The following is a 27117-nucleotide window of genomic DNA, read 5'->3' on the forward strand; positions in this document are numbered from 1 at the left end:
GATTAGGTAGCGACAGGTGCCCCCCAGGTTAGGAAGTGACGGACCCCCAGTTAGGTAGTAACAGACACCCCCCCTTAATTTAAAAGCCCAGCATCAGACCTCAAGATCAGCCGGTGACCCGACCAGTTAGAGCAGGCGCACGGACGCACCACGTGTTATCACTTCCGCATATCAGTGCGGTGTGCTAGGTCGCACTATTGATCGCCGCCTGATGGAGGTCTGGTGACGGGAATGGCGGCTAGAGGGGGGGCAGCGGCGGCTGGGGGGGGGGGCAGCGGGCATCCAGGGCAGGGCAGATGCCCCAATTTGCCTGACGTGCGGACAACCGTGCTCAAACCTGCTGGTGTGCGCCATCCCATTGAAATACATTAGACAAGCATTTTCACAGGCAGAAGCGGTTTGCGGAACGCTTCAAAAATGCTTTTAAAAAACTCGGTGTGCACCAGGCCTCAGTTTGTTTTCTGTGGAATTCTTTGTGTATGCACTGAGCTCCATGTTTCACTAGATGGCATTGTATTTCCTGAAATAAACCTTCCAAGTGTTGTTCAATGCTGCAGATATTTCATTATTTATTTGTTGTTTTTTATTCATTGATGACCTTTTTTTCAACAACATAAACTATCATGTTTTATCGAACTATTTCAACAACTGCATGGAGAATCAGTTACATATAATAGCAAATCCCACTATATGAGTTAAAGATACATTATAGAATTTGTAAACAGATTTGACATTAGATTAAAAATAAAAAAATAAAATCCAATTTAATGAAAACCTATTGAAAATTAGCTGCATGACAGATGTTACATGCAAAGCAGGATCATCCACCAGGCAACCTAGGCAAGTGCCTGGGGTCTAGTGTGTTTCAAGGGGCCCACCAGCCATCAACTCTGACCTCTCTCCACTTTAGCTTACCAAAAAGACCCCAAATCTACTACCTTGTCTAGGGTCCCATTACATCTTAATCCATCTCTGGTTACATGGTTTTGGCAAACAAACATTGATCAGAAAAGGTCATTCTTTAGGAAATCGAGCAGGGCAGAGTTCAGTGGCCGTGGGCAGGGGTGATATGAGTTCAAGGCTCCCGAGCTTTGTATTGCATTGATATTTATTTTGTTTGTTACATGAATTCACCCTGTAGATTTATTTTATTTTTATTTTATTTAAGTATTTATATAGCACTGACATATTATGCAGCACTGTACAGAGTATATATTGTCTTGTCACTAACTGTCCCTCAGAGGAGCTCATAATCGAGTCCCTACCATATTCATAGTATGTATCGTGTAGTGCATGTATCCTAGTCTAGGGCCAATTTTTAGGAGGAAGCCAATTAATGTATCTGTATGTTTTTGGGATGTGGGAGGAAACCGGAGTGCCCGGAGGAAACCCACATAGACCCGGGGACAACATACAAACTCCTTGCAGATGTTGCCCTGGATGGGATTCGAACCGAGAACCCAGCGCTGCAAGGCGAGAGCGCTAACCACTACGCTGCCATGCTGCCCCGTAGATCTTACTGTTGCATTATATAAACTGTGCTGTATATCAGAATCTCATCTAGCCCTTGAAGTGTTGTTCATCCCGCTCTGTTAGCCAATGACCATTAATTAATTAATTAATTAATGGTATTACCACCATTACCCAGTTGTTGTGCTTGTTGTAGTACCCTGCCTTCCTTAGTTACATCTGTGGATTATAAATACAATTGTACAATTTGTAAAAATGTGAAATTTGGCATAGTTAGGTAAAGCGCAAGTTCACTTTTGGCTGCATTTCCTGAGATATCTCCAGAGATGTGGAGACAGCTATGTGATTTGTCAGCAGAGCAGCACTAAGTTGTATCCACTTCTCTGCTTTTAAAGACATAACAACAAAAGTTGTTTAGGTAATACCGTTAAAGTATATCTAAGATGTAAATACAACAAGCATTTTACACAAAATTACATCACTGCCTCAGAACATCCAGAATATTACATCCTGTATGCTGTGTATTGTAGTCATGGAATAACCCTATGAAAGGTGGTTTATTAAACTGGGTAATGGTAATACCATGAATTAATTAATGGTCATTGGCTAATGGCCCATACTCACGAGGGACTTTTGTCGCCTCAACACGCGGCGCGCGCGTGTTGCGGCGACAGGTCGCCCGTGAGTATGGGCCGTCGCACGCGCGCGCGCCCCCGAACTGTCGCCCGTCGCTATGTCGCCATGCGATTGAAACTTTCAATCGCATGGCGACAGTCGCCGCTGCCCCCCCGCCGCAACTGTCGCTAGTCCGCGTGAGTACGCGGACTAGCGACAGCAACCTCCATTGAGGTTCACAGACCTTCCGGTGAGCTTCCGGCGGGGGGAGGAGGAACGTCAGCGACAGCTTCCGCCTTGCCGCTGGTCCCTCTTCCGCATGTGTACGCGGAGGGACCTGGCGAGAAGCTGTCGCCGGCCTGTCGCCCACACGCTCACGTGTGCTGGCGACAGGCGAGTTTTGCAGCCCGTGAGTACGGGCCTTAACAGAGTGGGATGAACAACACTTCAAGGGTTAGATGAGATTCTGATATAACACCTCTAGTCTGTGGGCTCCCTCGGTGTCCATCCAGCCTTGTCTTTTCTGACGCTGGCAGCCCCAGTAAAGTGCCCAACTGAGCCAGTCAGGGTCCAGGGATTACTGTGCATGGAGACTGGAGGAAGTCCCAGGTAAGTATTTAAATCCTTGTGGTATCAAAGTCTCAGGTTTTCTTTAATGACTAACTACATGATTTCCATGCAAGCTTTCGAAACTTTAAGTATCTTCTTCAGGCATCAAACAGAACTGGATCAGAACCGTATCCCCAGTTCCGTATCATGCCTGAAGAAGAAGCTTCAAGTTTCGAAAGCTTGCATGGAAATCTTGTACAGTTAATAAAAGTATCACCTTAATAACTTTTGTTGTTATGTTTTCAGATGCTTTCCATGACTAGCACCGGACCGTGAAAAAAGACATACGTCCATCGAGTTCAACCAGTACAAAGTACAATTCCAGCCCGTCCCCCACATACCCCTGTTGATCCAGAGGAAGGCGAAAAAACCCCCACAAGGCATGGTCCAATTAGCCCCAAAAGGGAAAAATTCCTTCCTGACTCCAGATGGCAATCAGATAAAATCCCTGGATCAACATCATTAGGCATTACCTAGTAATTGTAGCCATGGATGTCTTTCAACGCAAGGAAAGCATCTAAGCCCCCTTTAAATGCAGGTATAGAGTTTGCTGGCTTCTCTACTGTGTGTCCTCTAGACTAAAGCCTAGATACGGAACACAGGGCCCATATGCAATTCACAATTTCTCCTGAGTTTTCTCCTAGGAGAATAGTTTTCATTTTGTATTTAAAATAATTTTTCAGCACTTTGCAATTGAAAAAGTACCAAAAAGTCAGTGAAAAATAACTATCAAAATTATTCTGACTATTTTCTTGCTTGCTTGTGACTTGAAAAGTATTTTATTGGCAAGTTGTGAAAATATTACCTACGAGAAAACTCAGGAGAAAAAGTGAATTGCATATGGGCCCATGTGTGTAACCCAGGAGGTACTATAGTAGTCCCCAGGAGTACTTGAATCTTCATAGTCAATGAAGGTAATCCTGCAATTACTTGTTTGACCTGTGCATTTTTATTTTTTGAAACACAGCCTGACCTGTTATCATGAATCTGAAGTGCTTCTTTGATTGATCACTGTAGGGTACAATTGAAGACAGCTACAAAATGCCATTCAAATACAGATAAAATGTCTGTTCAAGTTCTTTGAATTGCAAACAAATGCCAATAAACTACAAATGAAATCTAAATAACCACTCGAACCCCTAAACTTCTGCCTAATTGCAATGATATATAAACCATAGAACAAGTAGTAACTGACAAAACAGAATTAGGTATTGCTTTGAAATTGACCCCATTCTTTACCCAGACAGGTTTGAATATTGGATTACTGCTTGGATTATTTTATCCTATAAACATTTTGTTTATTGGATACACTTTTTGTGTTTTTAGGTACTGTAAGTATAAATATATAAATGTGTTCTTATTCATTGTATATTTGGCCTTTAAGTATATACAGCTGTTTTTAGGTTTTCAGTTAGATCTATAGGCTGGTTTCCTGGTTGTCTAACATCTTTTAAACTGTCCTGAACTTATTTAGAGGACCACCACAACAAAAAAAGTAAGCAGTTAAAATCTGACTCAACTGACAGGTTTTGGATTAGTCTATCTCCTCATGGGGTATTCTCTGGATTTTCTTTGTTTTCAAAAGCATTTTCTGAATGGCAGTGTAACGATTGGTGTCAGCAACACAGATTTTTTGGATTATTGGTGATCTGCAGTATCACCAATAATACAGATGCTATACCTGATTATGTGGTGATCTGCAGAATCACCAATAATACTAGTATAGCTAGACACGGGACACCCAATGTGGTATTGTGTTTGGTGCAACAGTAATCAGAGAAGTTATCTCCAGAGAAGCGGGAGATACAGACACTACTGCAGCCAATAATTCCCTGAGGTGCAGGGAATCAGACTGTACTGCAGCCAAGAATTCCCTGAGGAGCAGGGAATTCAGATAGTACTGCAGCCAGTGGACACCTGAGGAGCAGGAACCACTGACTGAACTGCAAGAGAGATAACTGGTGGAATGAGTGTTTATGATTGAACTGCAGCCGAGGATTCCCTGGGGAGTAGGGAATCAGATTGTACTGCAGCCAGTGGACACCTGAGGAGCAGGGACCACTGACTGGGCTGCAAAGGTGATGACTGGAGTATTGAGAGATTATGATTGGACTGCAGCCAAGGATTCCCTGAGGGGCAGAGAATCGGACTGTACTGCAGCCAGTGGATCCCTAAGAGGTAGAGACCACTGACTGTGCTGCAAGATGGTCTCCTGAGGAGCAGGTGACCATAAACCTTAGCTTGCAGCTAATGAACACCTGAAGAGCAAGTGTCACAGACAGTACAGTAAAGCTGATCACCTAAGGGTTAGGTGACAGCCAGAAAGGAGGGACAAGCAAGGTCAGTAACATTCGGACAGATAAGGTACAGAGACGGAAGACTGATTCGGTATCCGGGTATAGGCAATGTCGGCAACAGGTTATCAGATAGGCAGAAGTACCGAATCAGTAAGCAGGAGAATAGTCAGGAAATCCTGAGATCATAACAGATAAACAGTAATATATCAATCCTAATCTAGGTGTCAAGTCCTTGGTTTCAACACCTGGGAACTAGTCTAACACATAAGGGGCTTGATTCACAAAAGAGTGCTAACTGTTAGCACGGCCGTTTTCGCGCAAAGTTTCGCATTGCGCGCGATCGCGAATTTTCGCGCGAAACGATAATGGTTAATTTTCGAGCGAAAACGATATTGATTTCGCGGTAAAATTCGCGTTTGCGCGTGAAAACGTTATCAATTCGCACGAAAATTCGCGATCGCGCGCAATGTGAAAATTCGCGCGAAAACGGCCGTGCTAACAGTTAGCACTCTTTTGTGAATCAAGCCCATGCAGTAGCAATGTAGCAATCTCCTAGTCTTTAGGTGTGAAGTCCTTGGTTTCAACACCTGAGAACTAGTCTAACACATAAATAATCGCAATGTGCTATAAGCTATCAACGGAATCTGACTAAGTGTGAATTCTCAGCTCCGGCTGGTTCTAACACACTGTGAGATCTGACCAGGGTCTGAGTGCTCACACGTAAGCTTTCGCAACAGCAGACAACTTGCAACTGACAGGCAAGTCCTATATATACCCAGAGCGCTCCACAGCGCCGCCCCAGTCACTCAGCCAATCCGGAGCATAGCTGGAGTCAGCTGATCGGCTTGATCAGCTGACTCCCCTTCTACTAGCATCGGCTTGATCAGCTGACTCCCCTTCTACTAGCATAAAGGTCCTGTCGCCTGGCGCGCGCGTAGTTCTCAATCTGTGTGCACTAGAAGGACCAGGCGAACCAGCAGCATGTTGCTGCGTGGCAGAAGCCGCCGGCTGGAATGCGGAGATAGCCGCCATGCCGCTTGCCCATGCGGTGGCATCTCCACTATTCCTTACAGGCAGTTGCTAAGTTTAACTGCCACAACAGTAAGATACCAGCCATCCTCCCTACTCACTGTTTTGGCAGTTAGACTTACCATCTATCGTTCAAGAAATGCTTTTGATAACAAAGAAAACCCTGAGACTTCCCCATGAGGAAATGGACTAGACTAGTCTAAAAGTTGTTGGTTTAGTCAGATTTTAATTGCTTACTTTTTCGCTGTAGTGTTCCTTTAAAGAGAATCTGTAAAATTCTTACAATAAAAAGCATACCATTCTATTCATTATGTTCTCCTGGGCCCCTCTGTGCGGTTTCTGCCTCTCCCTGCTGCAATCCTAGCTTGTAATTGCCATTTTTATCCAGTGTTTACAAACAAAAGAGTAGCTCAGTGTGTGTGTCATACAGAGTGTGCAGGGGGCCTAGAGAGGGTGTGTATAGCGTCTATCCAATCACCAGCAGCACAGCACATTCCAGCCCGACTGCCTCAGCCCGGCAGAGCCGACAGAGGAGAGAAGATTAGATCATATAACAGAGATACCACAGCCACTGTGCAACTATGAAAGGCTGCAGTTAGACATACCACATTAGAACAGGCATAGGAACTTTTAGGATAGAAGAAATAAGGATGAAAATTTTGTTGCAGAGTCTCTTTAAGTTGTTTGCATTAACTAACTGCAGCCAGTGTTATTAATACTGTTATACATGTATTTAGTGCTCACATTTATCTGCAGTGCTTCACAGAGTGCACTTCTTCAAAATAGCTCAGAGTCTAAATGCCTAACAAAGTTATGAAACATATTAACTCCATACATGTAGTGCCCTGGCCAGCCCTGAACCTGAGATTGTAGTACTGCAAGGTGAGAGTGTTGGCCACTTTGCCAGCATACCACATACTGCACACTTTCACCCACCATCTGCTATTTCCAGTACATGTATGAATTTCACTGTTGCCATGGATTAATGCACAGAGGTTAAACTTTGGTTTGCGAACATAGTTCGTTCTGGAAACATGCTTGTAATCCAAAGCGCTCTTAAATCAAAGCAAATTTCCCCATAAGAATTAATGGAGACCCTGATGATTCCTTCCACAATCCAAAACATTTGTAGAAAAGTGAATTGAAAAGAATTGTGACTAGTGGAAAGGAGAGGTTATTGTGTAGGAAGACTTTCACTGTAACTAAGAGAATCATTGCTATCTGTTGGCTCAACCCAATATTTTTCTACCTGTGGCTTTAACAAGGAACTTATCCAGTGATCGTTGCTTTTGCCTCTTTTTGAGGATTTCACAGAAATGTGACATTGCACAGTCACTACACTCAGATTAAGTACAATCCTGCAGTGTCAAAGAGAGAAGAACCATCAGTTGTAATGACGTGACGTCATATGAGTATACCAGGGGCAAACCCAGTATTTTCAAGGTGGGATTCCTGAAAGGTCTTCCTCAGCCTCGCACAATACAGAATAATAATATGGTAGGACATCATGCTGAGTACAAACAATGCAATTTCCTGTCTGACTGACCGACCTACAACGGGATCGATCAGGAGCAGTTTGGATACAAATAATGAGGACAGCCAACATTGGTTATGAAGGGGAAAGTGAAGCAGGGGCACAGGGCTGTACTCATACCTGGGTCTGTTCTCTGTTAAGTTCCCCAGAGCAACTCCATGTTTTGTACACACGCTGCTGCTCCATGCTCTGCACACACGCTGCTGCTCCATGCTCTGCACACACGCTGCTGCTCCATGCTCTGCACACACGCTGCTGCTCCATGCTCTGTACATATGCTGCTGCTCCATGCTCTGCACACACGCTGCTGCTCCATGCTCTGTACACACACTGCTGCTCCATGCTCTGTACACACGCTGCTGCTCCATGCTCTGCACACACGCTGCTGCTCCATGCTCTGCACACACGCTGCTGCTCCATGCTCTGCACACACGCTGCTGCTCCATGCTCTGTACATATGCTGCTGCTCCATGCTCTGCACACACGCTGCTGCTCCATGCTCTGTACACACACTGCTGCTCCATGCTCTGTACACACGCTGCTGCTCCATGCTCTGCACACACGCTGCTGCTCCATGCTCTGCACACACGCTGCTGCTCCATGCTCTGCACACACGCTGCTGCTCCATGCTCTGCACACACGCTGCTGCTCCATGCTCTGCACACACGCTGCTGCTCCATGCTCTGCACACACGCTGCTGCTCCATGCTCTGCACACACGCTGCTGCTCCATGCTCTGCACACACGCTTCTGCTCCATGCTCTGCACACACGCTGCTGCTCCATGCTCTGCACACACGCTGCTGCTCCATGCTCTGCACACACGCTGCTGCTCCATGCTCTGCACACACGCTGCTGCTCCATGCTCTGCACACACCATGCTGCTCCATGCTCTGTGCCTGCACTGCTGCTCCATGCTCTGTACACACACTGCTGCTCCATGCTTTGTACACACACTGCTGCTCCATGCTTTGTACACACACTGCTGCTCCATGCTTTGTACACACACTGCTGCTCCATTCTCTGTACACACACTTCTGCTCCATGCTCTGTACACACACTGCTGCTCCATGCTTTGTACACACACTGCTGCTCCATTCTCTGTACACACACTTCTGCTCCATGCTCTGTACACACGCTGCTGCTACATCCAAAGTCAACTGTAGCCGCTAAAGAAAGCCGGCAGTGCTGTGAGCTGCAGGATACCTGCAGATATTCTGGTATCTCAACTTGTGCCTGTCCCCATACACTGCACCGGCAGTGTTGGGGGATTCTGGGCAGCTGTAATCCCCCCGCCCCCCCCCCCCCCCCGCGCGCGCGGTTTCCTATGTATACGTACTGTGCTTGTATATGAAGACGTTGCTTGTATATCAAGTCAAAATTTTATAAAAATGTATGCTTGTCTTGCAAAAGCGCTCTTAAACCAAGCAACTTTCAAGGTATTGCTGTACTTTATTCAAGTGAAACCAGAGCTTTTTACTATTTTAATGATGCCCTGTTATGTGTCTTATAATTTGTATTTCTCCTTTTTTTTTATAGATGACCATGATATCCTGTCATTCAGGACTTATAGTCTAAGCACAATATGGGACGAGGTAAATACTGTACTTTGGAATTCACAGCAGACTTGTGATTGTAGATTGTATAACCAAAAGAAGAAAATAAGGAGAAGGTGCAGAGGTGTAAAGTGGGACAGAATGGGGCCAGAATATAATTTCTTTCTCTCCCAGACTACCAGAACAAAGACACATTTCAATAGTAGTAGTTTAAGAAGCAGCCATATCTGGTCCAGTAATTTCTCTTTGTACCACCAGATGACACAATTTGGTATACTACTCACATAAGCAGACACTAACATTTGGCCACTGGGGCCCCTGGTCCAGATAGGCCTGGTAGGGGTCCTCATTCAACTTCTGTATTAGCTCTTTGTTGGTGCTATGCCAGTAATTATTACCTCTTTTTGTGCTTTGAACAATCCCTAATGATGATGTCCCCTGTATGGCTTACGTCTAACAAACACAATTTTACCTATCTAAAAATCATATACATATTAAAACCTAACTTTTAATAGATTTGATTAAAATGCCTGTCTCTGCAGATATCTCAATACTTTTCTGGGGAGGGGATTGGGAATCCCTGAAAAACATGCATAGCCTTTATTTGGCTCTAATCAGTATTATGGTCTACCCCTTTTCCCCAGACTGATATAACAACAACTACATACTACACACATCACCCCACCACAACCCAACATGTTTCACCCCTTTAAAAGAGGGGCTTCATCAGTGGCAAATATCAAAGTGCAAGGTGCTACTAGTGTCAATACATAGAGTGCAACATCAAGAAAATAAAAAAACAGATGCAAATCTGCAGCATAGCCTCGCAATTATCTGTGCAGGCCATCTTCTCTGGTTTTGGGTGGGGGTTTGTAGATTCATGGAAGACAAAGTCTAAGGTACCAGGACCTCTGTCCATCTAGGCTCCTGTGAGGTAAATCCGGACCTGACACTAATCATAAAGCCCTAAAGCATCAAGCTGGAGGAGCAGATATCTGTAATGTATTGGTTATCACCAACTCTTAACATCCCTTTCCTCTCTGCTTAGAATCAGAATCATTTTATTTTCGCCAAGCATGACTGGGTCGTGCTCGGAATTGGTTTTGGCACAAAAACAGGGCTTAAAACAGGAAAGGACACGCAGTAGAGATACAAGGAGAAACATGGTAGCATACATTTGGCAAAAGCAATACAGTAATTACATATGAAAAAAAAAAAAAACAATTCCACAAGGAGATGCGGGATTTTGGCAGTGCAGACATAGTTAAAACTGACAATTCTGGCTAGTAGTGGGAGATCAGTTTATGGAGAGGGGGAGGAGGTGATGGTAGTGAGAGATGGGAGTTGGTCAAGAGAGTTCAGTGATTTAACCGCAGAAGGGAAGAAGCTATTCTTGTGTCTTGTGGTCCTTGTGTAGATGGACCGATACCTCTGGCCTGAACGGAGCCGCCTGAAAAAGCGAGAGCCCGGGTGTGACGGATCACTTGCGATCCGCGAAGCTCTGGAGCGCAGTCTGGTGTTGTAGAGGAGGTCCAGAGGGGAAAGTGGTTTTCCAATAATTCTCTCTGCTGAACTGATGACTCTTTGTAGTTTCTGTCTGTCGCTGGCAGAAAAGCTTGTGTACCAGACCAGGATGGAAGAACAGAGAACAGATTCAATTGTGGCGGAGTAGAAGCTCGTCAGAAGTTTCTGGTCCATACCAAACTTCCTCAGTTGGCGAAGGCAGAAAAGTCGCTGCTGGGCTTTCCTCTGGGTAGAGGTGGTGTTGGTCTTCCACTTCAGGTCGCTGGAGATGGTTGTGCCCAGGAGACGAGCACAAGGAACTCTTGCGACTTCTGTGTTGTCGATGTGGATTTGGGGTGGAGTGGGGCTCCGCTTTCTAAAGTCGATGATCATCTCAACGGTTTTTGTGGTGTTAAGGACCAGTCCATTCTCTTTACACCAGTTGCAAATACTTTCAACCTGATGCCGGTACGCCTGCTCGTCATTATCGGTAATAAGGCCAACAATGGTGGTGTCATCGGCGAATTTGATGACTTTGACAGAGCTTTCAGTGGATCTGCAATTGTCTGTATACAGGGAGAACAGGATCGGTGACAGGACGCAGCCTTGTGGAGCCCCTGTGTATGGTCCTTGGTTGAGAGAGGATAGCGCCGAGCTTGACTACCTGGGATCTGTTTGTGAGGAAGTCGGTGATCCACAGGCGCAAGGTGGGGTGGACTTCCAGTGCAGCCAGGTTCTCCTGAAGTATTTGGGGGCTGATGGTGTTAAACGCTGAACTAAAGTCAAGGAGAAGGATCCTGGCATATGAGTTCGGTCTGTCCAGGTGCTCATAAACTGACTCCAGGCAGATGTTAATAGCGTCGTCGGTGGACCTGTTCGCTCTGTATGCAAACTGGTGCGGGTCCATCAGAGGCTCAATGGGGACTTTTAGGAGGGGCATGACCATGCTTTCAAAAGCTTTCATAATGACGGATGTGAGAGCCACGGGTCTGAAGTTGTTAAGGTCTGTGACTCCCTGCTTTTTGGGGACAGGGATGATGGTTGACCTCTTGAAGCATGCAGGGACTTTGCCTTCCTGAAGGGATCTGGTAAAGATGGAGGAGAGAGTAGGAGCTAGCTGTTGTGCACAGGTTTTTAGGCATGCTGGTGACACTCTGTCTGGGCCTGAGGCTTTCCTAGCATTTAGTCTTGACAGGTGTCGCAGAATGTCGCTCTCGTTCACCCTCAGAGAGTGTGGATTTTGACCTAGAACAAGCGGCTGTGGGGGCCCTGCTTGGTTTTCAAATCTGTAGTAAAAATCGCTGAGGTTCTCGACGAGCTCAGTACTGGGAGTTGCATGTTGAGGGGGGGGGCTTATAGTTGGTGACGACCTTAAGCCCCTTCCATACGGCTCGTGAGTCATTTGAGGAGAGACTCTGCTTTAGTTTTTCTGCGTAGTTCTTTTTGGCAGTCTTCAGTTCCCTATTCAGGTTGTTTTTTGCCTTTCTATGTTCTTCCTGGATACCCGCCTTGTACGCAGCTTCTTTGCATCTCCGCAGATGACGTAGTTTTTTGGTGAACCACGGTTTGTCGTTTGGATAAAGCTTAAAGGTTTTTGTTGGTACACATTGGTCTTCACAGAAGCTGATGTATGAAGATACGTTATCTGCCCACTCGTCCAGGTTTGGTGCTTCCAGGGCCTCCCAGTCTGTACAGTCGAAGCAGGCTTGAAGTTGTAGCTTAGCCTCACTTGACCAAACTTTGGTGGACTTCAGGACTGGTTTTGCAGTTTCCAGGCGCCTCTTGTAGGTGGGTATCAGGTGGATGAGGCAGTGATCAGATGAGCCTAGTGCTGCCCAAGGAATGGCCTTGTACGCATCTTTCAGGACCGTGTAGCAGTGGTCGAGAGTGTTAGCGTTTCTAGTGGGGCAGGTGACATGCTGATGGAAGCGTGGCAGCTCTTGGTGAAGGTTGGCCCTGTTGAAGTCCCCTATTATAATGAACAGAGAGTCTGGGAGGGACGACTCCCATTGCGTGACAGTGTCGCTGAGAACGCGCAGGGCAGATTTGACCTCGGCATCTAGGGGAATATACACGCCAACAAGGACGTAAGAGGTGAACTCCCTGGGCGAGTATTGTGGCCTGCAGTTTACAAGAAGAAGCTCAAGTTCCGGGGAGCATATTTTGGCAAGTATGGAGGTATTTGAGCACCAGGTGGAGTTGATGTAAAAGCAGATGCCACCACCCTTCCTTTTCCCAGAGAGGATGCTGTCGCTGTCTGCTCGGATGAGGCTGAAGCCTGGAAGTTGAAGGGCGCTATCAGGGATGTCGTTGTTGAGCCACGTTTCTGTGAAGCAGAAAACTGGAGTGTTGTTGTCAAGTTCTCTCTTGTTGCTGAGGAGCTGCAGTTCGTCCAGCTTGTTTGGGAGGGAGCGGACGTTTGCTAGGAGGACTGCGGGGATGGCTGACCGCAGCCCTTTCCTCCTTAGCCTCACTCTGGCACCAGCTCGACATCCTCTTCTCCGCTGGCCCTTACTGTGCCTTTGCGCAGGGCCAGTGATTACCTGCACATGGCTCCAGACAGAGTCATATAGGAGTCTGCCATCTGGGAGTGGGTCTGCGTTTTTTTCCCATTTGAGGAGCTGCGACCTGGTGAAGGAGGTACGAGAGGGAAAAGGTGGTGCTGGAGGCATGGATGTAATTTCTGGCTCACCATCACCGAGGGCATAAAGCAGTGATGTCAGAGCAGGAAACTGTCTATCATTAGGTTCTACACTGCAATGTAGAACCTGTGCAGAAGTCAACCGGGTAGTGCAATATAGTCCATCACAGTGAGCAATGCAATACAGTTCATTCACTCAGGCAGTGCAAACAGTCTATCGCAAAAACAGTCCATCACAAAGCAGTGCAAAAACCGGTTTGTCACATGAGCGGTGCAGGGTTGTCCATCACGTGACCAGTGTAGAACATTCCATCACAAGAGCAGTGCCAGACAGGCCATCGCATGTGCAGTGCAGAACATTCCTTTCACATGAGCAGTGCAGTCGTCACAGGGCCAGTGCAATACAGGCTTTCCCCATGGCCAGCGCAGTATAGTCCGTCCCAGGAGCAGTGCAATACAGTAGAATACGTCACCGCAAGCTGTGCCGTACAGTCCACTACATGGGCAGTGCAATACAGCAGTGCGGTACAGATCACCACATGAGTAGTGAGATACAGCCTGCCACGTGAGCAGGCTGTATCGCATGTGCCATGTGCCTTAGGGCTCGTTTCCATGCAGCGCAAAGCCCCATGGCTCTGCACTGCATGTCACTCCTGGCGGGGAGTTGATGTCCACACATTAGCCAAATACGAGGGGGTGTCATGGTTTTAATTATTTTCTTTAAAAAAAATGGACAAAGTTTGATTTGTAGTTAATATCTCTTCCCTAAGTGGTCACCATCTAGATTTACACATTTTCCCCCAGCATTTCTCAACACACCGAATACCGTAATTGTAGAAGCCTGCAGATCACACCTTAAAGAGAAACTGTGACCAAGAATTTAACTTCATCCCAATCAGTAGCTGATACCCCCTTTTACATGAGAAATCTATTCCCTTTCACAAACGGATCATCAGGGGGCTCTGTATGGCTGATATTGTGGTGAAACCCCTCCCCCAAGAAACTGAGGACCATAGTACTCCTAGTAGTTTCTTGTCTGTGAACCTTGTTGCATTGTGGGAAATAACTGTTTACAGCTGTTTCCAACTGCCAAAACAGCAAGCAGCAGCTACATCACCTGCCAATAGTACAAATGTCACCATGCGATAAATATCAGAATGTAAATCAGGGATTTAAAAGATTATACAATGGGCAAACACTGACTAAATCATTAATACATAATTATTGTAAAAATGAAGCACCTTTTTTATTAAATTATTTTCACTGGAGTGCCTCTTTAAGCCACTCTTCCATTTCAAGAATGACATTGTCTGTGTAGTCATATCAGCAACCGCTCTTCATCCTGTTCCAACTGCATCAACATTTGTCTTGAAAGGTCACGGCATGTTTGTTTCTGAAAAGGGGTTTGCAAACATGTGACCCATCATGTGCAGTAGACATATGCACTTCATCATGAATAATTTCCCACACACTACCATAACTGGGGTCAGTTTCATTCATGATCATTTAGATGGCTGTTCGCTGTCTTCTAGGATTAAACCATCCACCTACTTTACTGTGGCTGCATCGTCCATCAATGATGGTCTTTCCAGTTCCTGGCTAGTCTGTGAGGGACATATGACCACTTTGGAGATTCCTTTTCCACCTCACAATAGTGTTGTTTCCATAAACTGCAATCATCTCATCATGAATTTGCTGTGCGCTATGCAGGAACTTTTCTCAGCGTCATGCACTTCGGGACCAATGATGACACTGACAAAATGTCATCAATATACCATGATAACTTACAGGTGATAATTAAAACTTTAGGATACCCTCTCATACTCTGCTTACTGCTCTCACTATCTGTGCCTCACAGGAGCTTGTAGTTTAATGTCCCTGCCGTAATCATAGTCAAATATTCCTATCATTGTCTAGGGTAGGGATGATCAGTTAGATGCAAAGTTAATTCAAATTTTAAAGCAACTTTGTGCAAAATTATGCAGTTTTAAAATGGACCTGATACAGCAGTATTTTTGTGTGTATAGTAATAGAAACATGTTTCGCCAAATTCATGTTTTGCTAAAAACTGCTATATTTGTATTCATCATGAAGTATGACTGTACTATTATCTATGTGTCATTCTTTTTTTTTTTACCTAAGTCCCCAGGGACCCAGATCCCAGCTGATGAGAGGGAAAGGTATGAGAAGGAGTATGAAGAATTTCAAAAAGAGCTAGAAAAGAATATGGAGGACTTCCAGAAGAGTCAGCCTGTACCAGGTTCATCCTGTTTCCTCTTCTGTAAAACCAGCATATGTCATCAAAAACTCTCAGAGAATATGTCTCCCTTTTGGCTGTCTAATCATTTGTCTGGATTTAAATATATGTATGTATATATATATATATATATATATATATATATATATATATATATATATATATATATATATATATATATATATATATATTCTTGTATCATATTCCAATGTGATATGCTTCCAAAACAGAATGCTGAAAATATTTAAAATATTTTGGCCTAGACTTCCCCCTAAGCCTTACATCAGGCAGTGATGGGTAGATTCGACCAACAGACAAATCTCTCTGTATTTAAATCTGATTAGGGAGAGTTCTGTTGGCTGCCCATAAACCGCAGGATGATTCCGAATCAATTTCAGCGTGAAATCTCTCGGGAATCAGCTGAGCCAGCCGCATCCGCCACCTCGCTGCTGTTCACCTAATGTAATGTATAAATGTGCATGCATGTGTGCATTTATACATTGCCTGTCCTGTGTCACAGTGCCGTCCATCTTCCGAACTTGCCACTCTTCCATTTGCCCATTGTATAAATGCACACATGCATGCATTTATATATTAGGGGAACAGCGATGAAGGTTTCATTATGTTCGTCGCTTGTCCCGATATTGCTTGCCAGTACCGCCGATCAACAAGCTAGGCCCAAAATTGGTTGCATTGTTGATCGGGCATACACTTGGTGCCATCGATTTTCATCTGATTCATTAACCATTTCCGCCGCCCAGACGTGAAGCTCACGTCCGGGCGGCAGCTCTGCAGCGCTCCCGCGCTTGGGCGCGCTCCCGCCCGCGATCGCATCCCCGCTGTGCCGCCCGGTAGCCCTGGGATCAGTGAAAGGGAACATGGTTCCCGATCACCGATCCCTTTCCCCCGCAGAAAAACCGAAGCGCTCACCTGTGAGGCTTCAGTTCTTCTGCCCGGAGAGAGTTCCGCATCGCCCTTGTACTTCCGCTTAGCAGGAAGTACAAGGATTGAAAACAAAAATGAAGGTGGCCATCTTGTGGCCAAAAAATTTAAACATTACAATTTACACAGAGAACAACATTAAAAATTAACTGTTTATGCCCCACACCAAAATATTCCCCAAATAAAAATTTTAATGGAAAAAAAAAAAAATTACAATTAAAAAAAAAAAAAAAGACATAAATAGTTACCAAAGGGTCTGAACTTTTTAAATATGCATTTGAAGGGGGTATACTACAAACATTTTTTAAATTATAAGCTTGTAAATAGCGATGAACGCAAAACGGAAACAATGCACCTTTATTTCCAAATAAAATATTGTCGCCATACATTGTGATAGGGACAAAATTTAAATGGTATAATAACCGAGACATACGAGCAAATAAAATACATAGGTTTTAATTATGGTAGCGTGGATTATTTTAAAGCTATAAAGGCCGAAAACTGAGAAATAATGAATTTTTTCAATTTTTTTCTTATTAATCCTGTTAAAATGCATTTACGGTAAAGTGGCTCTTAGCAAAATTTACCACCCACAGAAAGCCTAATTAGTGGCGGAAAGAACAAGATATAGATCAATAAATTGTGATAAGTAGTGATAAAGTTATTAGCGAATTAATGGGAGGTGAAAATTGCTCCGATGCATAAGGTGAAAAATCCCCGCGGGCTGAAATGGTTAATAATAATCGAATCGGATGCTAGATCTATGGCTACCTTTATGCTTGTAAAGGTTCTGCATAGGAATGACAAATGAGATGCTAATTATATCTTGCATGCAAATGTAATGCAAAGTGTATGCAGCTTGGAACTGGAGCAATCAAATTCACTTCCTGCTGACATTGATTGTCCCAATTTCAAGCATTACATTTACATGCACTCTGGGATTATGGGCATATCATTAACTATATCTAATTTAATAGACTGTGGGACAGTGTATTGTTCATGAACTGTGGTAAGCGTCTGTTTTTCTGTACAAAGATTGGATTTTTGCTGAGATCCGATTTACTGGGTACAAGGTGGTAAATCAGTTGCTGCTACTCTGATGATTTCTGAATAGAGAGTAGCTAATTAGTGCCGTACCTAGGGCATCTGACACCGGGTGCTGGGTATTATAAGACACCCCCCCCCCCCAAAAAAAAAGGAAAGGAGCGAGTGGACATGCACTCACTGAAACAGCAGATGGCCCAATTACACAGCCGTTCAGGGGTGCAACTACAGGGGCCTCCAGTGGTCTTACCCTTTCCCTTGCCAACCCTTATGACCCACGCAGCCTGGGGGGGGGGGCCTATCTTGCAAGGGTCATAAAACAAGTGTGGCCATCATGATATTCACACTCCATAACAGGTGTAGCCACAAAATGCCTGATCTGATCTGGAGGATGGACCCCTGTATTGGAGGGAGTTAATATTAGCAGTTGGGGGGCCCTCCCCTCACTGCTCTATCCCCCCCCCCCCCCTCAGTGGCAGGTGCTTATCCCTTTTAGTTACAACCTTTCAGCTGTCAATGTAATCCTGACCATGTTCACTTGAACTTCTGCATGGATTGGATTCTGTGCCAGATATGCAGTGCTGGACTTCCTCATTAGGTGAATTGAGCATTTTGTTTACTTTTGAAATTGGAGGGTGAATTGGAAGGACATATAGGTGGAGCAATTTTTTGCTGTTGGGAGCATTATAATAATAATTATGATTGTGTCAATGTATGTGTCTTTGTTGTATCAATGGGATGTATTTGTTGCAACATGTTGTTGTTCAATTCTGCATTTATTTATTTATTTTAATTTGGCATCCAATCTGTTAATAACATCTCATTCTAGATGTATTTCAATAGCAACAAATTGCAGTAGTTGACAATGTGAATTCTTATCTATAATATTAAATGGATTGAGCAGTGGAGATATCACCAGAAGAGTTGACCCTTCAGAAACAAGATTTATGTCTATAAATAACCAACAGAATATCCCCTATACATGTACATGACTACCACCAATGGGTTATGATTATACAGGTCCACCGTGGAAATGCGGAGGCTCACTTTTGCATTTTTTGTTTGTCTTAAAATGATGAAGTTAATAAAAAGCGTTTATCAGAAAAATTGAAATCCCAGTAGTTTTATTATGGCCGGTTTAGACTGTGTTCCTCTGCTTGTGATTAGATGAGGATGCGTTTGAGTCAGACAGTCAGCGGGAGTTGGAGATGGTCCTGTTTGGGCAGACCCGGCTGCTGGAAGAGCTGAGAATACTGAAGACCAGGCTCAATATGACAATTGAAGAACAGTTTAGACACAGGGAGATTTTGAAAAATTCCCAAGCCAACGAAACAACGACTGTCAGCCAGCAACATGTGAGTAGTATCTACCATTTTCACAGCTGGATGATGGGAGAGGCTTGAAGTCTTCATGACCTTCTGCTGTGCTTTTTTTTTTTTTAAATTAAACTAGACATTAAAGGACAACTATTGCGGAAAATTGTAAAATGTAAAAATACATGTGTATAGGAAGTAATTCTTTCTTAGAGTAAATGCACTATGAATTATTTTTCTTCTATGTTGATATCACGCTTACAGTAAGCGGCAAAAGTTTGACAGATCTGACAAGTTTCAGACTAGTCAATCTCCTCTTGGGGGATTCTCAGTAATACTTTACAAAACCTCTCCCTGAAAAGGATCTATACAAAGGTGCCAGCCAGCCTTCCTACTTGCTTGCAGTTGGAATGAGCAACTGCCATTCATGAAGTATTTTTGAAAACAAAGAAAACCCTGAGAATCTCTCATGAGGAGATGGGCTAGTCCAAAACCTGTCAGAACTGTCATATTGATACTTTGTAAGTGAAAGTGAAATAGGAAAAAATAAATTACATTGAATTCTACTACTAACAAATGTAAATCTAATACATATACATACACATGTATTTTGCATGTTACCATTTTCATGATAGTGGTGCTTTAAAGTTTTCTATGAATCATTTCATTTCCGAGAAATAATGAACCTAGGTAGAAACCACACACACACACAGTTGACAATAAACAACAATAGCCCAGTTACAATAGAGGGATACTCTGTGCTACTATTCCCAGCTTACAAAGCCCCCTCCCTCCTGCTTACTTCATTCATTCATTTACTTAGACGGCTGTTGTCTTAAACCGCTTATCATTTCAAGGATTAAAAGCTTAGTGATTTTTTTTTTTTTTTGCTGTTTCCTGTTTTCATTTTTTAACACTTATACAATGTTTACTCAATGTTGCAGCTCTCCATACCTATAGAATAGTCCATTATTATAGTATGATTCACCCAGCATCTGAAATATACTGTTATAGAAACATATTAAAAATGTAGCTATGCGCACAGTGATGCCTTACGGAAATCGGCAAAGGAATGGTTGAAATCCAGCTTTTTGCACAATAGTACAGTATTATGCATGCTTATTAGAAACGCATAATGTGGGCCTATTTAATAATTATGTGTCGTGAACTTATCTAGGTTGCCATAGGCACCTATGGGCCATAAACAAGATGACCACAATAAAGCAGTGAATGGGAGGCATCACAGTGCAATTCAAAAGCACCTACTTCCTGCATGCAATCCTTTGTTAGAGCAAAACAATGCAATTATTTTCAGACTCCAATAGTTTTACTCCTTGGTTCTTTTTGCTGAGTTAACTTCATTAGCTGCTTCAAAAAGCTGTCTGAACACATATATGGGAAATATATTTACTGAGGTCTCATATTTACATAGCATCAACATATTGTGCAGCATCTTACAAATTACATAGAGCAACTGATATTCCAATCTCTAAAGAAGATTACAATCCAATACCTCAACACAATCCTATAAACACTATTACCAATTCAGTTAAGTCACCCAATCAACCTATGTATTTGGAAAATGGGAGAATATTATAGTTCCTAGAGCATCTATATGAAACTCTGGCCTGCTGAGCCATCAAATTTGGCCCGCAAGTGGTTTCCCCACTTTTTATTATGCTCAGCCCACTCTAGACCACCAGTGAAGCTATATTGAGGTGAAGCCCTAGATCACCAGGGAAGCCACATGGGGAGAGAGGGGGGAAGTACTAGACACCAGGAAACTGTATAGAAGGAAGAGGGTACTAGACACCAAGGAACTGTATAGAGGGAGGATGGACCACGAAACCCCAGGGAACTCTATAAGGGAGGAAAGAGAGCCACTAGACACCACAAAGCTGTGGGGGTGGGGGTGGGGGGCATTAGACACAAGTGAACTTTATAAGGGAAGGAGGCGGCCACTAGATATTGACGTTGGCCCACAATTTGGTCCCAGCGTTCAATTTCAGCCCACTTTGTATTTGAGTTTGACACCCCTGGCCTAGAGGGAACACACACAAACACTCAGGGATGTTTGACATCCATAGCAAGGTAAAAGTGCTTTCTGCTCAGTCACCATGCTGTCAAGTCAGCTAATTCCCTCAGCATGGGATGTATGTGATGAGCAGGTGCACAGGATAGTATGTACTTTACTTTTTTAGAAACCCCATGTACAAAAAAACACCTGTGAGATACTCACTGCTAAAAAGCTATATTATGGATGCCATTTACATTACCTGCATAGCGTGGATGGAAAATAAGTATTGCACATAATTATAGTCATTTTCTGTTATAGTAAAATTGGGAGTTTTTTTCCATACCAATTTTCTGTAATGTGATTTATCATTCCCATAATCTTCCACAGGTGCACAGTAGCCTGGACACAGTGATGAATGGGATTCCAGATCTGCTTGCCATGACAAAGGACCTCAAGTGAGTATGATGATGTTCTCTGTCTCACCCATCTCGCCATGTTCATTTAACTACCACTTAATCCCACAGGCAGAATAATGACTATAAATCACAGGACCTAACAGCAAACATTCAAGCATCTCTTCCCACTTACCATGTGGCACACTTGCTGCTGTATGATGACTGCACCATAGACATATCCTCAATCAGTCATACTGTTTGTGAATGGGGGCTGGTTGTGACATTTTCTAATCCATTCTGCTAGGAGAACAGATGATAACAATAATGGACCAGAACTCAGTTTTCTACCTATTTAAACTTTACTTTAATTTCGACGCCCAGAATATTTTAAAGAGGAACTTTACTGAAATATAGTAGTAGGGAGAAATAAAAGAAATCAAGACACTGCAAAGTGAGAAGTTAAAAAATGTAAGATAGAACCAGAAATAATAGATACTCATTATGATCTCTGTACAGTCTATTATTGTCTACTTAGAGACATGGCATGGCTTGCCATGTGTTTCATTATATCAGCTCAAATGATTGATGAAGTCATCTGTTTGTTTCTAGCGAGGGATTGAGTGGGAGAGAAATGCAGAGACACAATATTCATATTATATTGCATGGGTCTGTAAATTAACTTATTAGCAAATCTGCATGTTAGAGCTGGCAGGAAGAGCTGCAAACATTACTCTTACCTTGGGGAGAATGGTAATTCTAAAATTACACACTTCTTCAGTTTCTTAAGGGCACATGCTGTTAATAGACAATTTTCTTACACTGTGAACAGTGTATCTGTAATAAAGTATACTAATGTTATCCATCAACTCCCCCTAATTTATCTTAACCTGTACTTTGAACTCATCACTTTGCAGGTCTCACCTTCATAAAATAACTATGTTAATGGAGTGAGGTCTTCAATAGAAAGAATGAGCTTACACATGGATAGTTGCAGTCAGTTTAATTACAGAGCTACTAGGGAGTAAAGGCCAGGAGGTTTCATTTGTTGTGGGGGGGGGGGGGGGGGGGCAAGAGACAGGCTGCCATGTCTCCTGGATATAATGACAGACTGCGTTTCTGCAGTAAATGCACATAAAGGGACAGCTTTTCACTAGTTAATGCACGTAATGACAGACTGCGTTTCCGCGGTAAATGCACATAAGAGCCTGCTTTTCACCAGTTAATGCACGTAATGACAGACAGTTTCCCCATTAAATGCACATAAGAGCCTGCTTTTCACCAGTAAATGAATGTAATGACAGACAGTTTCCCCATTAAATGCACGTAAGAGCCTGCTTTTCACCAGTTAATGCATGTAATGACAGACAGTTTCCCCATTAAATGCACATAAGAGCCTGCTTTTCACCAGTTAATGCATGTAATGACAGACAGTTTCCCCATTAAATGCACATAAGAGACAGCTTTTCACCAGTTAATGCATGTAATGACAGACAGTTTCCCCATTAAATGCACATAAGAGACAGCTTTTCACCAGTTAATTCACATAATGACAGACTGCGTTTCCGCAGTAAATGCACATAAGGGACAGCTTTTCACCAGTTAATGCACATAATGACAGACTGCGTTTCCGCAGTAAATGCACATAAGGGACAACTTTTCACCAGTTCATGCACATAATGACAGACAGCATTTCCCCAGTAAATGCACATAAGAGACAGCTTTTCACCAGTTAATTCACATAATGACAGACTGCGTTTCCGCAGTAAATGCACATAAGGGACAGCTTTTCACCAGTTAATGCACATAATGACAGACTGCGTTTCCGCAGTAAATGCACATAAGGGACAACTTTTCACCAGTTCATGCACATAATGACAGACAGCATTTCCCCAGTAAATGCACATAAGAGACAACTTTTCACCAGTAAATGCACATAATGACAGACAGACAGTGTCCCCAGCATAGGTAGCCAGGTGTATAGATGTCCCCAGTATATGTAGCCAGGCGTATAGCTGTCCCCAGTATATGTAGTCAGGCTGGTGGTGGTGGGCTGGGGGCCCCAGGGCACCTCAAGCCTGACTGGTGGTGGGCTGGAGGCCTCATGCCTGTGTGGCTGGTGGGCTGGGGTCCCAGGGAAGCTCAGGCCTGGCTAGTGGTGGTGGGCTGGGGGCCCCAGGGCAGCTCAGGCCTGGCTGGTGGTGGTGGGCTGGGGGCCCCAGGGCAGCTCAGGCCTGGCTGGTGGTGGTGGGCTGGGGGCCCCAGGGCAGCTCAGGCCTGGCTAGTGGTGGTGGGCTGGGTGGAAGGGCTCAGGCCTGGCTGGTGGTGGTAGGCTGGGGGCCCCCCAGGGCTGCTCAGGCCTGTCTGGTGGTGGTGGGCTGGGGGCCCCAGGTCAGCTCAGGCCTGGCTGGTGGTGGTGGGCTGGGGGCCCCATGGCAGCTCAAGCCTGGCTGGTGCCAACATCACATGTAAAAAACATCATTAAAGTTGGCTGGCTTGGCTGCCCACCCACCTTGAGTCCTCCTCCTGCTGCTGCTGTGCGTCTGTCAATGGCTGGCTGTCCTCCTCCTCGTCCTCGGACATAGTGTGCCGCATGCTGTCCGTGAGTGAGTCACTCACTAGTAGTGAGTGACGCAGTCTGGTCTGGTGTGGCTGGCGGCTGCAAAGTCCCCCGGTGCTGACTGCTGCTGTTTAACTGCTGGCCGTCATACGAAAAGCGGCAGCAAGCCTCTCTAAAGCTGGGCGGGCGGGTCAGGCAGGCGACTGAGGCGAGGCAAGCGCATTGCACACTGTGTGCGTGTAACGTGACGGACGTCTTCATCGTCACGTGACACACAAATGTAACCGCTAGGAACGTTCCCGTGCAGGCCGCTCTACCATACCTCCTAACATTTGAAGGTGGGAAAGAGGGACACTTAATCCACGCCTCCTGTGCGGCCTTAAGCCACACCTCTGCTTTTGCAGGAGGGTGACAATGGGAGGAATGAGTTTGCGGAGGAGGGTGTCAGTGGGTTGGAGAGGGTGACACTGGGTGGAAAGGGGGGTGCCAGTGGGTGGGGGAGGAAGGTGACAGTGGGTAGGAGGAGGGTGTTAGTGGATAGAAGGGTGACACTGGGTGGGGAGGAGGGTACCTGTGGGTGGAAAGGAGGGTGACACTGGGTGGGGAGGAGGGTACCTGTGGGTGGAAAGGAGGGTGACACTGGGTGGGGAGGAGGGTGCCAGTGGGTAGGAGGAGGGTGCCAGTGGGTAGGAGGAGGGTGCCAGTGGGTAGGAGGAGGGTACCTGTGGGTGGAAAGGAGGGTGACACTAGGTGGAGGAGAAAGGTGCCAGTGGGTAGGAGGAGGGTGTCAGTGGGAAGGAGGAGGGTGACACTGGGTGGGGAGGAGGGTACCTGTGGGTGGAAAGGAGGGTGACACTGGGTGGGGGAGAAAGGTGCCAGTGGGTAGGAGGATAGTCTCAGTGGGTAGGAGGAGGGTGCCAGTGGGTGGGGAAGAGTGTGCCAGTGGGTAGGGGGGTCGTCAGTGGAGGGGGGAGAATGCCCGTGGGTGGGGAGGAAGGTGCCTGTGTGTGAGGAGATTGCCCTGGGGAGAGAAGACAGGAAGAAAATGATCGAGGCGCTAGCCGCGCTAATAAGGGATGCGGGAGCCTGCTTTATTCCTCCCTCCCTCCTCCCTTCCTCTGAATGCCCCCACCTGCTGTGAATGTCGTCCCCCCCCCCCCCCGTAGGCAGTGTGTGCGGAGGAGAGCGGAGCGGTAGGTCCTCTTACCGCAATCCATGCTCACCGGCAACTAGTCTCCTGCTTCCTGTGACGTCATGGTAAACAGGAAGCAAGAGACTAGTTGCCGGTGAGCATGGATTGTGGTAAGAGGACCTACCGCTCCGCTCTGCTCCGCACACACTGCCTACGGGGGGGGGGGGGGGACATTCACAGCAGGTGGAAGCATTCAGAGGAAGGGAGGGAGGAATAAAGCAGGCTCCCGCATCCCTTATTAGCGCGGCTGGCGCCTCGGTCATTTTTTGTCATCTGACAGCCAGCAGGCCAGCCCCCCTCCAATCCTCCTTCTCTTCTGAAAATACGCAAGTACAGACTTGCGGTGGCCACGGCCAGCGGGGGGGCTTTAAGAGGGGCTAACAAGTTGCCAGCTGGGGCTGAAGCCTGGGCAAGCCCCAGTGTAGCGCCACCACTGGTTAAAGGTTAGATTTCTCAGGTGTGCTTAGTGGGCTAGTCATTGTATGTAGAATGGTTTGATGGTGCTCCCCAAATAATAAATCTTCATGCTGAAGATTCAGTGCCTATCCCTTCAGCTTCCAGACTAAGGCAACAGTAACAAATAAAGACATGCATGTAGAGTTCTGAGGAACATTCTGCAGGTGGTGGTCTCTAGAAAACACTCCACATACCAGAGATGGTTGGCACATGGTAAAAACTCTAGACGTATGATGTAGGAGATTGGAGAGCTGTTCAACCCCTTTATGTACAACAGCTAGTTTTCTTTGAAGATGAAACACCTTCATACAAATACCTTCAGACATCTGAGAGAAGGCTGAGTCAATATTGTAACTCAGAGGTTCATTGTAATCATTTCATTGAGTGGCCCTTCACAGATATAATGTTCAGACCATTGCTGAGAAGGCCAAAGATCTATCTTCATCCAAAGGAGCTTCAAAGCCTTCCACTAATACAAGCTCTGTGAGTGAAGTTAAGGAGGACTTCAGCAAGATAAAGAGAAGCCTTCAGAACCTTGTCAAAAGTTCGGTGAGTTAATGTCATGCTGAAATTAAAATCAGAAAACTTTAATTTTAAGATATGTTTGTGGGGAAATTAAATTTGCCAAAAACTAGAGGACTGGAGTCCTGTCAGACATTGCAACTCAGAAGCGCATCTTTAAGGAGTCCCATGCAGTGTATGAACCTTAATTTAGCAATATATGCCAATATTTTATTTCATCGATGTTCTCACATTGGTCCATTCCTGCAGCGTGTTCTGATGCGTTAGTTTCATGTAAATATACATTTTATGCAGAATTGTTATTTATTATAGCATTAATAGTAGTCGCACACATCCTACTAATTTTAATAGAGCAGATTCAGTTTATGCACGTAAATCTATAGTTGTCAAACTTGGCATGCTAGAATACACCACAGCAAGTATATAAAGTGTAATTTCCAATTATTCTTTGGGCAGTTATTGATAATGGCAGCAGTAAAGGGGTTCAGATAGGGCTAGGTACAGAAAGTGTGGAAGATTAAGTTTAGGCTAGGTTGGTGAGAAGGAAAGGCATCCTAGTGATACTTATGTTCTGGTAACACCCAGGACACTTTTGTGTATTATTGTAGTCAGTCAAGCATCAAATATTTTTACATTTGCCCTCTGTGTATTACTTTTCTCTAGGAACGTGTTATGTCATGTCCTCCGGTCACAGCCTCTTGCCTGTCCAGTGGGATTTTTGTGACATTCCTGCTTTTGCAAAGTGTGTGCACAGTAGCATACATGGTATTCAGGTGAGTGCTTTCCGTCCATTCTCATAGCAGTAGAGAAACAATGGATGCTCATAAACATACACACAAAAACAAGCATTTAATGTCTTACTATGCTGCCTACCAGATAAACAGTCTAGCATATCTGTTACACTCAATTATATAAAGCACTTGCAGTAATATATTGCTTGAAACTTATGCATCTAGCCTCAAGTACCAAGATCTAATGTTACATGTGAGCTACTGCTTAGTATACAAGGTTTTCATGTAAATGTGTTGCAAAGTACAGTATTCCCTTATTAGAACAGGATGTATTTACATGTGATCACAAATTTAGAAATTCCTTCTAGGACAGCAGTCCAAGTTATTTATTTATTTATTTATTGTATTTATAAAGCGCCAACATATTACACAGTGCTGG

General features: G+C 44.7%; 1 protein-coding gene across 1 annotated transcript in view; it reads left to right on the forward strand.

Moving 5' to 3' along the window:
* Nucleotides 1–27117, forward strand: part of LMAN1L (lectin, mannose binding 1 like) — a 111268-nt gene that overhangs the window by 63280 nt on the left and 20871 nt on the right. Inside the window, exons 8-13 of the mRNA XM_068273606.1 lie at nt 9092–9147; nt 15395–15512; nt 18663–18850; nt 21213–21280; nt 25824–25974; nt 26611–26720. Of these exons, the coding sequence (XP_068129707.1) occupies nt 9092–9147; nt 15395–15512; nt 18663–18850; nt 21213–21280; nt 25824–25974; nt 26611–26720 (691 nt within the window). The remainder of the gene's footprint in view (nt 1–9091; nt 9148–15394; nt 15513–18662; nt 18851–21212; nt 21281–25823; nt 25975–26610; nt 26721–27117) is intronic.

The sequence above is a fragment of the Hyperolius riggenbachi genome, chromosome 3 (assembly GCF_040937935.1).
Source record: "Hyperolius riggenbachi isolate aHypRig1 chromosome 3, aHypRig1.pri, whole genome shotgun sequence".
NCBI lineage: Eukaryota > Metazoa > Chordata > Amphibia > Anura > Hyperoliidae > Hyperolius > Hyperolius riggenbachi.